This window comes from Oryctolagus cuniculus, chromosome 15, assembly GCF_051225735.1.
Source record: "Oryctolagus cuniculus isolate XC-2025 breed Fujian yellow rabbit chromosome 15, ASM5122573v1, whole genome shotgun sequence".
NCBI classification, from domain to species: domain Eukaryota; kingdom Metazoa; phylum Chordata; class Mammalia; order Lagomorpha; family Leporidae; genus Oryctolagus; species Oryctolagus cuniculus.
In genome coordinates this window covers 9,218,796-9,232,052 of record NC_142881.1, presented here as the reverse complement: position 1 = coordinate 9,232,052, position 13,257 = coordinate 9,218,796, and the positions used below count along the sequence as shown (strand labels likewise).

At 57.0% G+C, this 13,257-nt stretch overlaps 1 protein-coding gene across 19 annotated transcripts in view; it reads right to left on the bottom strand.

Annotated features, from left to right (window-relative positions):
• The window catches only part of FGFR2 (fibroblast growth factor receptor 2), a 104,561-nt gene extending 92,027 nt beyond the window's left edge, over positions 1-12,534 (bottom strand). For 6 of the 19 annotated variants that reach the window (XM_070056995.2, XM_089313371.1, XM_008270457.5 and 3 more), the window contains exon 1: positions 8,229-8,515. In XM_070056995.2, the coding sequence (XP_069913096.1) occupies positions 8,229-8,394 (166 nt within the window). In that variant the 5' untranslated portion in view covers positions 8,395-8,515. 19 annotated transcript variants of the gene reach the window in all.
• Between the last annotated feature and the right edge of the window lie 723 nt (positions 12,535-13,257).

Genomic DNA, 13,257 nt, shown 5'->3' with positions numbered 1-13,257 from the left:
TCCTGCCCACGGTCCCGAGTCACCACCTGGGACCCAGAGCGGTTCCCACAGATCTCTGGGGCAGCAGAGGGAGTCAGCTTCTTCTCCTTTTTTTTCCCCAAAGATTTATCTATTTATTTTGAAAGTCAGAGTTACACAGAGAAAAAGAGGGAGGGTGGGGGCATCTTCCATCCGCTGGTTTACTCCTCAGATGGCCACCATGGCCAGCACTGGGGCAGGCAGAAGCCAGGAGCTTCATCTGGGTCTCCCACGTGGGTTACAGGGGCCCAACTCTTGGGCCATCCTTTGCTGCTTTTCCCAGGCCATCAGCAGGGAGCTGGACGGGAACTGGAGCAGCCAGGACAAAAAACAATGCCCCATGGGACGCCAGCATCGCAGGCAGCAGGTCTACGTGCTGTGCCACAGCACCGCCCCAATAAGACACGTATCGTGACAGTCCACTCTGGGAGACTTGCTACCAAGGACTTTACTGCCCAGGATTTTCTTTCCAGTGACCTCAAGGGGACAGGCGCAGACGTGTGCGGAAGGAACAGAATGAACCAGCAGTAAATGACAGTGTCCCCAGGGTCAGGTGACAGGCGAGAAAGAATGAGAATAAGGAAGGAGGAGGAGGAACCACCTGGCAGCTCATCCTTGGACCAAACAATCCCCCAAAGGCCTGGGTCCACTTATCTCCAAGAGCCACAGCTGCCTTGTCGGTATCATGGCAACAGCAATACTTGGGAGCCTCTGGATTACGGGATTCGAGATAATCCACGTCCAAGTACCCAGCGCAGCTTCCAACACATGGCCGGCACTTCATCCACAGTAGCCAGTCATCACCATCGCAAGCTCAAGGAATGGGCTAAGGGCACATGAGCTCATCCCCCCTCACGGTGTTCATCATCATCCCAAAGAATGGCCTCCGGGAGGATGACCTCAGCCCTCTGGCCTGTCCACAGGGGTACACCAGGTCAGCTCCTCCCCACTCCCGTACCGCAGGTCCTATCACAAGGAGCCCCCACCAGGCAGGCAGGAAGCCCCGCTCCCTGTGCACCCGGAACACCCTGCAGGCTAGCCAGGGACGTCACGGCAGGCACACCTGGTGCAGGCAACCCCAGCATGCTGACCCCGACAGAAGCAGAGCACCCTCCTCCCAAGCCGCCTCCATCCAATCCATCAGCTTCTCCCCACAAGGCACAGGGCCTAACGACAACCCTTGGAAGCCCCACACAGAAAACTCTTGCCAAACTATGTTGTGCGTCGTGACATTTGCGTCCCACTGCTATTACATGGCCACAACTGAGTTTTTTCAACAAAGGAGAAAAAAAAAAGTCAACTCTGAACCATTTGGACTGCAAGCAGCAAGATGATCCCATTTCTAAAATCCAAGGGACTTGCAAAAGCCCAGGATAACAAAGAGGGTTGGATAATAAATCCAGGGCCTAGAGCCCCTTTTCTATCTTAGCTCATGTAAATGCCTCCCATCAGAAGACTTATCACTGTGTACTGTGGGGCAAACATCTTATCATGTGTGTGCCACACTGACTTTAAATTTACTTAGACAGTGGGGCGGGGCAGGGAAGAAACCAGCATTTGCTCAGCACAGAGCCTGTGCCACCATTTGCATAAATCTGCACATTCGCCCTCCAGATAGATACTATCTTTGAGGCTCAGATAGGTTATCTAACTTGTCTAAGGTCACTGCACCAGGAGATAGTAGAAACAGACCCAGCTCCCCAGGCCAGGTTCCCAAGGTCCCTCTGAATTCTTTGCCTCCAGAAAGCACACCGTAGGCCATTCGGAACAACGCAATTCACTTCTGTTTAATTTGATTCACTTTTGGAAAACTAATGCCACGTGCGGAATTTGGATTCACCGTGTAGGCGATCCTTGGTCTTGTAGAGAACGGAGCGCTTTCACAACAGCTAGGATATAGATTCGACATGTGCCTACTGCAGCCAGCTAAGAATGCGACACGTCCTGCTGGAAATCCAGGAGGCTTAGCAGGACCGGAAGCAGGCCCCTTGAAGGCAGTCACACGTCTTTGAGGCAATCCAACTGTCCACTGTGTTTAAAGAGCTGAGGCTCGCCACTACCAAAATTTTAAACCTACTACACCCCAGCGCACTGCACACACACACACAAGGTCACCTTTCTCAAGGAGGTCTGCATACTTTTAAGACATTACAATTGGTCACCTATGAAAAAACTTAATGGTAAACCATTAGGTGTAAAAATAGGTCAGGTGGACCAATGTAAGAGTTCTTGGTGGAAAAATATGACAGCTTACACAGATGTACCTTTATGACTGCTAGAGCTCAAAATTGAGCTGTTTAAGGAGAGGTACTACATAAATCACACAAATAAATGCATCCCTTGTTCTCATGCCTGAATCTATCAGCATTTGCCTTATAAGCTATTTTTAACCTCCTCATAAAACACGCTCACCATAACCTGAAATTCTATATGTGTGCATTCCATTCACAAATGACTTGGAATTCACCATTCGTGGTTGGACAGGGGGTTAAAAGGCAAGAATATGCCACAGCTCAGGTCCCTAACTCAGCCTAGTCAAAAAGAATCAGAGATGTTTAATATCCCCGTGATGAGGCAAAAGTCCACAGTGGGGTGTAACCACTTAGGATATTCCGCAGTGGAATAAGTAACACCTTCAACACCTCAACACCCCCTAGGAAACCCAGCTTCTCAAACCCAAATGACCAAAACCCTACAGGGCGCCCATTCTCGGCACAAACGCCTCAAGCATGATCCCAGTGCTCCCAGTGGTTAAACCATGCTCCGTGGGAATATCTACATGGCAAAAACTCAAAGGTATACACCCGGAGAGCCACCACGCACTGCCGACGGGGCTACCATTTGGGATCTTCTATCTCACCCTAATAAGGGGAAGAAAAGGATCAGAGCAAGGGAAAAGAACCTTGCAGACAGTGTGACCTTGGTTAACTTCCCTAGGAGACGTCCCCACAACGGGAAGGCCGTCACAGCAACTGCTCAACCAGATTCTCCTGCCAAGAACTTGGCCTGCAGCCCTGCCTCACCCCCTCGCGTGCCCTAATCCAAGAAGGCCAGTGCTGCAGTCCATCTGGGCTAGCAGGAGGAAGGGGTGGTTCATGGAGAACTTGAGGTTTCCCATGAAGGTAACCATGCACCCCAAAATGGAACTCGCGTCACACAAAGCTTCGAAGACTCAGGTTCAAGCGCCCCAACAAGTCAAGGCTGGGTTCACAGTGGTCCGCTCCTCCTTCTTGGAGTCATTATCACGCGGAGCCCAGGTTCTCAGAACTCCAGCTCTTCACAGAACAGGCAAGGCTGAATGCCCAGGCCTCTCAGTGGGCTCACTCGGCAGCCACACACTGTCTTCCACGTCATCACTACTGGCTGGTGCTGTGGCACAGTGGGTAAAGCCGCCACCTGCGACATCGGCATGCTGTTCATGAGCGCCAGTTCAAGTCCCAGCCGCCCACTCCCAATCCAGCTCCCTGCTAATATGCCTGGGAAAGCAGCGGAGGGTGGCCCGAGTGCTTGGGACCCTGCCATCCACGTGGGAGACCCAATGGGGCTCAAGGCTCTTGGCTTTAGCCTGGCCCAGCCATGGGCATTGCGGCCATTGGGGAATGAACCAGCAGATGGAAGATCGTCTCTCTCTCTTTCTCTCTCCCTCCCCCTCCCTCTCTCTCTCCCTCCTCTCTCCTCTCTCTCTAACTCTGCTTTTCAAGTAAATCTTAGAGAAAGAAATGAAGGGAGGACGGACAGATGGACAGACACTGAGACAGTGAGTCGGGGAAGAGTATGATGAGGGGCGGTGCGGTACCAGACACCAGGAAGGGTGAAAAAGTCCAGAGCCACCTCCCAACCTCCCTTGAGACACAGAGAAAAGATGAAAACCATGCCAAAACCGAAGGAAGAACAGAGCGACAGACTACGGACATTTTCCACACAGCTGCAGAAATCCCACAGGCTCCAAATTATAATTTCGGAACTGCCTCCCACGGCAAATCACCCCGCTAGGAATCGACTCAGGGTGGGGGGGCACGGCTTCCTACCTACTAACACAGCGGCACCCAAAAATCAACTGCCCACCTTGTCCCGTGGAGACTAAAATGGCTTGAATGGAAAGGTAAGAGACAGACTGGGGGGAAGGGGGCGGGCAGAATTCTAACAATCGCCCCCGCCAGCCAGGCAGCCGAACAGCAGTCAGCAAGCTAGAGGGCTTGCGGGATAGATTTTATTGAGAATGTGAACATTAAACAAAACTCTTCCTGTTTAAACACCACCCCAGTTATTCCATAACCATGTAATTACTCATTAAGTCTGATTTTAGAAACTTCTCGTATTGGATTGCTCTGGTTATTTGAATTCTCACCCTCAACTAAGTCAGAAGCATGTAAAGGAACAAGTCTCCAGTTTTGGCCTGGGGGAGGGGGATGGGGGGGCCTTTGGGCAGAGCAGATGCTCAGTGTTTCAACTGGTTAAAATAAACAGGCGGAAAACACACACGTACACACACACACACACACACACACACGAGTCCAAACTCGGATCAGAGGGAGCCAGTATAGAAATTATACAAATACCAGTTCTCTGGGCTTGCCAGATTTTTGCTCTAGAAGTAATATTAAACACAGCTCTTTGTCTACAAATTGTGAAATACTTTATATACTAATAAAGAATGTGTACTTCATTGTGTATTTAACTGCATAAGCCTGCATTTGGTTTAATTGGCCAAGAATAAGTCCTTGTTCCTAAGCTAACTATCAAGTTACAGTCAACTCTTAAATATTAACACCCATATTGAGGGAAAAGATGCCGATAATATGAAACAGAAGATTGGTTTAAAGCACTCACTCTTGGTATGTGGATAGGTTCTTTTTTTCTTCTCACTTGCAATTAAACGCGTATGGCTGATAGCACATTTGCAATTCTTCTAACAAAGGACTCACTGGAAAAACCAGACTCAGGGAGCATTCAACACAGACCCCACACTCCATTTCTCTGTTATCCAACTTCCGACCAGTTCAGACTGGCCCAGGACAGCACCGCCTCTCAGGAGATGGCCCCAACATCGCTTTAAGAAAAAGGCAGGCAAACTACTTTTCCCCTCTGGTTGTTCCTTGCTCAGAATCACGCGATGCGGAGGGTGGGAAAGTAATTAAGGGGTTGGGATTGGGAAAGCCCTTTTATTCCAGCTCCTACTGGGCTGGTGTAAACAGAGACACTGGCAAAGCAAACAAGGCTTCATTAACCATCCTAGGTGACAACAGCAGGAAGAACCTGAAAGTAAGAGTTGCCTCCTCCTGGAGGCGACCGGGCTTGCCTTTGCCTGGAATACCCATCAACAGAACAGACCTCAGCACTGCAGCCTGCTCCCCTTTCAATCAGTCACGGCCATCTACACCCCTGACAAGGAACCAGGAACCTCGGCCAACAGAAAATAATCACTTTCAATCTGCAAGACAAACAGCTACAATCTCCCCAAGATGTTCTTCTTCCGTCAACTGAGCAGACCCAACCTCACTGGCCCCACTTCAGAAATGGCCAATGACAAGGTGTAGGATATGCTAATGTATTCTAATGTACGATAAGGTAGGCTCTCTGCTCTGGTATCAGCACAGAACCACTCCCCAGAACCAAAACGGCCAAAGGAAACAGACCCTGGGACCCAGGCTCCTCCCAGAACTCCTTAGGCACCTTGCTTTCTGGTCCCAAGTGCAGGATCCGAACTGAGCTTCCCAATTAGCAAACCAAAAAGTCTTCCAAGATAAGGCTTTGCAAAGTCAAAGTTGACCTTAACTGCTAACGGAAGGAAGGAAGCTATAGTTAGACTAACGTGGAGTTCAGACAGATAGGGACAGAGGAGTGGGGGACAGATGGAAGGAACACGCACGCGCGCGCGCACACACACACACAGCCCAACCCCATCCAGTCCCTGACACTCCTATCTCATCTACAGTTCCATCACCTTCCTTATCTCCAAAGCCACACTCTTCCAGGAACAAACCGGTCTTAGGGCTCCAATCTCCACCAACCCTGGGTAGCAGACAGGGGGCCCTAAGAAGCTCAAACACAGTCGCCTGGAGACCCCAGGCACAGAAAGGGCTTCTCCATCTTCTCCATGTCCCCCAGAGCCCACCCAGGGACACTGATGACAACAGCCAGCAGGGGGTGCGCCCCGGATGCCAGTGCTAACTGCCCCTTGTGTCCAGGTGACACTGAAACCCCAACAGCCCTTTGGAGGGAGGCAGTCAGAAGACATCAATATTCATCAGATACCAACGAAGAGACCCTGAAGACCAACACCACACCCTCGGGTGACAGACAGAAAGGGAAACAGATCCGGGGGCTCCCAGGCTTGTCCAAAACCTCTCTTACGTGGGGGTTTCCGCTCCCCTCCAACCCTGTTCTGTATTTAGTGCCTCACGATTCCGGATGCAAACCTCATGGAACTCAGGTATGATCCCAGAAAAAAACACACAAAGGACACTGGTGAAACACGGCCTAACATTTCAGGGACGTCTCGGATTTCCTCCGCTTGGGAAGAGCTGCTCCTGACACCACGCTGTCAGGTAGCAGTTCTGACCCAAGGCACCGTTCGGGGGCTTCCCCTGTTTCTCTCTGCAGGTGCTCGCCCACCTTGACCCTCCTTCAATACTAAATTTGGCTGAAGAAACCCTCCAGGACTAAAACCAAGTGACAACAAGGCCGCCCTGACAATCCAAATGAAAAATGACAGTGTCCCTAACCTATCTGTAGGAAATCCCAGCTCAGCTCCCTCCATTCTGCACTGGAGGGAAAAGCAGCAATTACGGAAACATCCATTTTAATTATTAGTGAAACTGAAGAAGCACAGTGATGATTTTCAGAAACCGGGACCTCCGCCTTCCCACTCGGCTCTCTGAAGCCGACTCACTGCTGCAAACCCTCTGGTCTCGAAGGCACAGCACAGGGCACGGGGAGGCAGCTCCGAACCCGCCCATAACTGCAGCTGCACAAGCTGCAGACCCAAACTCCTACCAGGCTCCCTTCCTGGGGATGCTGTGGCGGCGGAGACGTCACTGCACCTGCTCATTACAAAGCCGCCACGCTTCTCCGGGACAGAAAGTTCCCCAAGCTCACTCTCACGCTCTGGTGACAAGTGCCTGGGTGCTTACCTCTCCGGATGCCTGCACAGGGGCGCCCAGGGAAGACAGGCACCTTTCAGAATTCTCAGCTCAGACAAGCACAGCCTTCCTTCCTCCCCGGACTGTCCTGTCGGCCACCCCCGACAGAGCGAGCCCGGTGCCCGCTCACCCCACGCACAGCAGCTCGGCTAACCCCAGACACCACACAGCTCGGCGCGGGCTCCCGAGGCCCAGCAGGCACCAGGTGGGCTCTCAGTACACAGGTTCATTAGGTGGCGATGAGTGCCGGGATCTGCCGTTTTATTCTCGGATTACCACTCGAACACTAACTCAGCTACCAATATTCCCTGCTGATGACAGATTCCAAGGCCGCACCGAGCAGCGGCTTGGCTTGCACTGTCTCCCAAGAACCCAGGAGCAGGGTCCAAATCTGCCCGGCTGAAAACTTCAGCCCTGCAGAGTCCTCGCAACTGGCCTGGGGCTTTCACAACGAAGCCTTGGACTGCAAACACCAACACAGGCCCGGCGAGGCCTGGAAGTTCTCACGGAGGCACAAGACCCCGCAACAGTCACCTTCAAGTCGCTCTACAATAGAACCCGCCACTCTGTGATGCATGGCTTAGGAAGTATGAACTATAATGACATAAAAAAAAAAAAAAAACGAAACCAGTAAGTCAAGCTTCTCCACGCTCAACTTCAGAACCGTTTCTCCTTAAACAATGAAAACAAAACGTCAGCATTTCGGATGTAGGCCACCTTCCCTTAGTGGCTCCTGTTGTCAGGAAACCAGCAAGTCTTTACCCAGTGGGGACGGATCTGCAGGGGCTGCAGAGGCACAGCGCTGGCTGCCACTGCTCTCCCAGGCATCGCCTCCCTCACCCAGCACAGAGAAACGCACCACGCGGCCAGAGACCACCCAAGCGCACCAGGGTGCCTGCCGCCTGCAGGGCTCCCGCAAAGAGCCGACCCTCCCGGTCTCTGCCTTGGAAGACTCGGTCACAAATACAAGGGCAGCTGACTCTGCAACAGGCCTTCCTGCGAGTGCCACTTCCCACGCGAGTCCCCGAGCCAACTGGGCACCCCCGAAAGTGAAAGGACGCAGCTCACCTTCCGGCTCCACCGTGGCGTCCTCAACCAAATTGAAGGAGGGCCTGGCCAGGGACACGGTTGCCATGGTGACCATGACCAGGCAGATGAAGCGGCCCCAGCTGACCATGGTTACGGTGCCAATCCCCGGTCCTCGTCCATATCTCCATGTGGACGTGAATCCCATCTGCACACTTCCTCCAGGAGCATGGACTGCGTGCAATGCCTTCAGCCTGTGGGGGGCTCGGGAACCAGGGCGCTGCTGAGCTGAGCCTGCACACGCTGCCGCCGCCGCCGATGCCGCCGCGCTACAAGGAGAGTGGACGAGTTAGTGCAGCCTCCCCCGCGCCAGCTCCCTTAAACCCAAGAGGGAGAAAAGCATTTCTCGGCCTCTCCACGGTGTGCAAACGGAGCTCTTTCTCATGATCTGCCAAAAATACAAAACAAAACAAACAAACAAACAAACAAAAAAACCAAGTGCTTCCACAGGCCCGCTCCACAAACTACGCGAGGCCAAGCTTTGCAAAGGCATCCTTTGGAGAAATACAGTAAAAGGAGCCACAGGACTCAGCCAGGCGCGGCCACTTCAGTCAGGCAGAGTACGTTCTCTTCCACCATCCACCGTCGCCTCTGCCACCCTCAAAGCAGGGACGGCGCGACCTCAGTGCCAGGGGCACCCCAAAAGCAGTCCCCCGGCGCTCAGCCTCGTTAAGCGCTTCCCGCCGTTCCGGAAGCTGACCAACCACCGCCGGCGTCTGCTCGCAGCCCAGGGGTTTGTTCCACTCCCTCTGTGGTGCTCCGGAAGACAGGGATCCCAGGAAGCTTACAGAGAAATCCCCACCAGGTTCCACTTGTCAGGACTCATTTTCAAACGCAGAAGTGGATTTCAATCCCTCGCCAGAAGACGGAACAGAATCGGAACACAGTCGAAGCGGCTATCCAAAAAGGGGGGGCAAGACCAGAAGTCCCCTGCACCGACCAAACGGCAGCGGACGGCTAAACGTCTCCAACCTCAGCAGAGGGGTGGAGAAGCGCAGACTCGGATGAATAATGCAAGAGTTTATTAATGATGATGATGATGTGTGAATTACGCTGACATGCTGGCTCGGCCAATAACCTATTTATTTCTATTTATTTTAAATTTGTCTTTGACACAGAGACAAGAGAAAGACACAGAGAAAGACAGGGAAGGAGCTCCCACTGGCTGCTTCACTCCCCCAGATATCCACAAAGCCTGCGGAAGCCAGGAGCCAGGAATGGAATCCAGGTCTCCCACGTGGATGGCGGGAACCCAGTTACTTGAGCCATCACCACTGCCTCCCGGGGTCTGCCCTAGCAGGAAGCCGGAGTCCGAAGCCTGAGGCTGGTACCCAGCCCAGGTACCGGGATGTGGCACACAGGAGTCTCAATCTATCTATTCTGTTCACCCAACGGATACCAGGCAGGGACTTTTCCCAGGAAGTTTAAAATATTCCTAATAACTTTAAACTCATTCATGTCGTCAGTGACAGAGAATTTGATTCAAACAGTCCCACAAAATGATACCCCAAGTTCAGGCTTCAGACCCCATGAACCACACTTCCTAAGGCTGGGGGGGGGGGCAGGCAGGAGCGAGAACTTTAATACAAAAATCTCTAACCCGGGCTTGCTGCGTGCCAACTTGATGTTTCAAATTATGCTGAGGAGATTTCCACACCGCTGGCACCTCCCTAAAGGTCTACCATAAAAATTGTTCCTTCCAGTCCTGGGGTTCAAGTGGGTGCAAGTGAAGAGGTTCCCAGAGCAGGGATAAGGAAAGCACAGGTGACAGGCTGCCATCCACAGCAAAGGCAGGAGGAGAGCGCGTTGTGCACGTGTCCGTGTGCGCCTGTGCAGCTCCAGGGACTTCCCTAACTTCTCTTCCCCTTCAAGTCAAGAGCCTTCAGACAGGCTGTGTGTATCCCTACAGCCATGTGGGAGGGGAGCACAGAGCATTCCTGTGCATCTACAGAATGCAGGGGAATTTTCCGCCTCTAACGCTTCAGGAGCAATCTCACATCCCGCAGCGCAAGGACTGACCCCAGGCTGCTCCCCCGGCCGCTCCACCCACCTGCACAGCCAAGAAAGGAGGACAGTGGCCAGTGCCCGCGGCAGACCCCAGGGAAAACCTGAATTTCCGTCAGTCTCCAGGTTCAGGCCCCGCGGCGGTCCTCCGCCCCAGCTCTTTGCGAGGCCCAGGCCCCCGGGGCGGCAGGTACTGGAGTGGACACCAGGCCCAGGCGACCCCCCGGGCAGGATAATGAGGTCCCGGGGCTCGGTGTTGGGAACACAGGCCCAGCATGCCGCTGGCGGCCACAAGCCCGGCTTCCGGCCTGCACAGCCATACTCCTTCCCGGGGTCTGAGCCTCAGCGAAAGCCTGTTTATTTTTCCCCTTGAAAGGGAACTCTCTGCTCAGCCCGCGCGCCGCTGGAGCTGTCACCCTCCCTCTGATGGATGGCTCTCGTCCACCGCCGCCGCCCCCCCAACCCCGGCACAAGTCTGCCCCCCCAAGACGCGAGCTGGGACTAGCGCAAAGAGCCCCGCGGGCGCCTGGCCCTGCTCCGGGAGCCACAGCTAACAGCCCCAAACCCCAAGCCCACGCGCCCCGAGAGGCCGATAGAGGGGCCACCTGCCCCTCCGCTCCTGGGCGGACTTCGCGCGGGAAAGTCAACAGCGCCAGGGCAGGGGCGCCTCCACCCCCAGCCCCCTTGCTCCAGGCCTCCCAACTTCACCCCAGAGCCGAGGAGGACAGGCGATCCGCCGGGGAGTCCAGCCTAGGGGAGCAAGTCCGCAACACGTGGAAATCCCAGCAAACGCGGCCCCAGACCCGCGCCGACTCCGCATCAGCGCCCGCAGCCCCGGGCGCACGCCCCCAAAGCCGCGGCCCGGGCGCTCCCCGCCGCCAACCCGCTCCACGGTCGCGCAGCTTCCCCGGCACGGCCTGGAATCTCCAGTTTTTCTCGCCCCTTCTCGGGGCGCTAAAGAGCTTGGGGAAATCTGCATTTTAATTGACATTCCAGGGAGCGGGAGAGGGGCGCCTGATTGCTTTTCTATTCAAACTAAACAGGCTTTTCAGATGAAAATGAGTTCGAGGCCGGGGGAAGATTTACGGGGATTTGGGACGCGGGGGACAATGGGGTTTTAAGCGTGGACAGCGCTTCACGCCCGCAGTGCAAGGGGTACCCCGAGGGGGAGGTCCCCCCAGGTGGGGAGCGAGGAGGCACCGTCCCGGGACCAGTTCGCGAGGCCCGGCGCCCTCGGCCGCGTCCCCGGCGCCGCCCGGTGCTGCAGGAATGGGCGCGCAGGTCGGGACTCGCCGCGCTGTCGACATCGGCGGCGGCGGAGCGGGCGGGCCGAGGGGGAAACGTCGGTCCAGGTCGCCCCCTAGCCCCAGGAGCGCCGAGCTCGCGCAAGGGCGCCCCGCACCGAAACCTGGGAACCCGAAAGACGGCCCCCGCAGGCGCCACCCCTCCGGGAGGTCGCCAGCCCCCCACCGCCGCCGCCGCCGCCGCCTCCAGAGGCTTCCTCCCGGGGAAGGCTTCCCTCCAGGACCTGGATGGGACGGGCACCCCGAAGATGCGCCTCCGGAGCCCCGGCCTGCGGGGGTGGCGCCCGCCCGACTTTGACAGCGAAGGGGTTGTCAGCGCCAGAGGCAGCGTCAGCACCTGGCGTGGGTGGTCCTCGGGTGCCAGCCCTCGGCTCGCACCCACCTCCCCAGCACCGACGCGGCCCGGGGCGCAGGACGCGGAGTGCCCCCTGCCCGCGCTCTCACTTCCCCGAAGCGCCCAGCGCGCCGATTACCTTGAATGGCAACGCTGCTCCGCGATCCGGGCAGTCCCCGCGCACGGCGCGGCTCGGGATGCGGCCGGAGACGCGCCCGGGAGAGCCTCCAAAGCCGAGCAAGAGGAGTCCCGGGGCGGAGGAGGGCGGTGGGCCCGGCCGGCGCGGAGGCTCCGCGGCTTCACGCGCACCGCAGGCTGCGGAGGCGCGCGGGCATCACGCCCGCCCGCTGCCCCTCGGGTCCGGGGAAGCGCGGTGAAGAAAGGGCTCGGCGTCCGCTCCGCCAAACTTCGCTCGCAAGTTGCAGGCGCCCGGAGAGCGCGCGCGAGCTGCGGCCTCGGGGCCCCCCGGTGCGCGCGGGCCGCCCGCCAGCCCGGAGAGCGGTGGCCGCGCCGGGCCTCGCACGCCGCAGGCAGCCCCCGGGCGCCCGAGCTTTGTGGCGGCCGCGCGCGCTCGCCGCTCGCCGCTCGCCCGCCGGTCCGCTCCGCTCCGCGCCCGCCCGCTCGGCTCTCCGCGGCGCTCTCCGCGGCCCCGCCGCCGCCGCCGCCGCCGCCTCCTCGCTGCGGGTCACGCCCCCGCTGAAACCCGAGCCGCTTCCTGGACGGCGGCGCCCGCTCTGCCAATCAGCGCCGCGCGCCCGGGCCGCCCCGCGCCGCGCGCGGCTCCCGACGCCTGCGAGGCGCCCGCGACGCCCGGCCCCGGTGGCCGCGGAGCGGTGCCGCCGAGGCCCCCGAATAAGGCCTGCTCCCGCGGCGCGCCCGGGCGAGCTGGCCCGCGGCCGGCCTCACGCTGGCTCCGGGCGGGATGGAAAGCCAGCGACACGAGGTGCTGCCCCTCCGAGGCACGGAAGCCTCGCCCGCACCGTGCGAGGCGGCGGAGCGCCTCTGCACCGTTTCTCTGGCCTTGCGCACAGAGGGCAGAGCCCTGGCCGGGAAGCTCCCGCGGAGCCCCGCGCCCCACTTCGGGAGAGGCGTGAGCGGGTCGGAGAGGTCACCCCGTTGGGCCGGGGTCACCCGGAGGACCCCGCAGAGCCTGCCCTGGAATCTGGCTCTTTTGAGAAAAGGCCCCAAGCAGCAGTAGCAACAGCAGCGGGCTGTTTCGTCACCCACGAGCATATTGGGTTAATAAACAGAAATGCGAAACTCTCAAGGCTGCCAGGAACAGCCTGACCCTAAGCAGACCCTAACCTGCCTCTGAATCTCAGATGCTTTGGCGGCACCAAGCTGTCACTGATTAAAGTCCGGGTTTTCT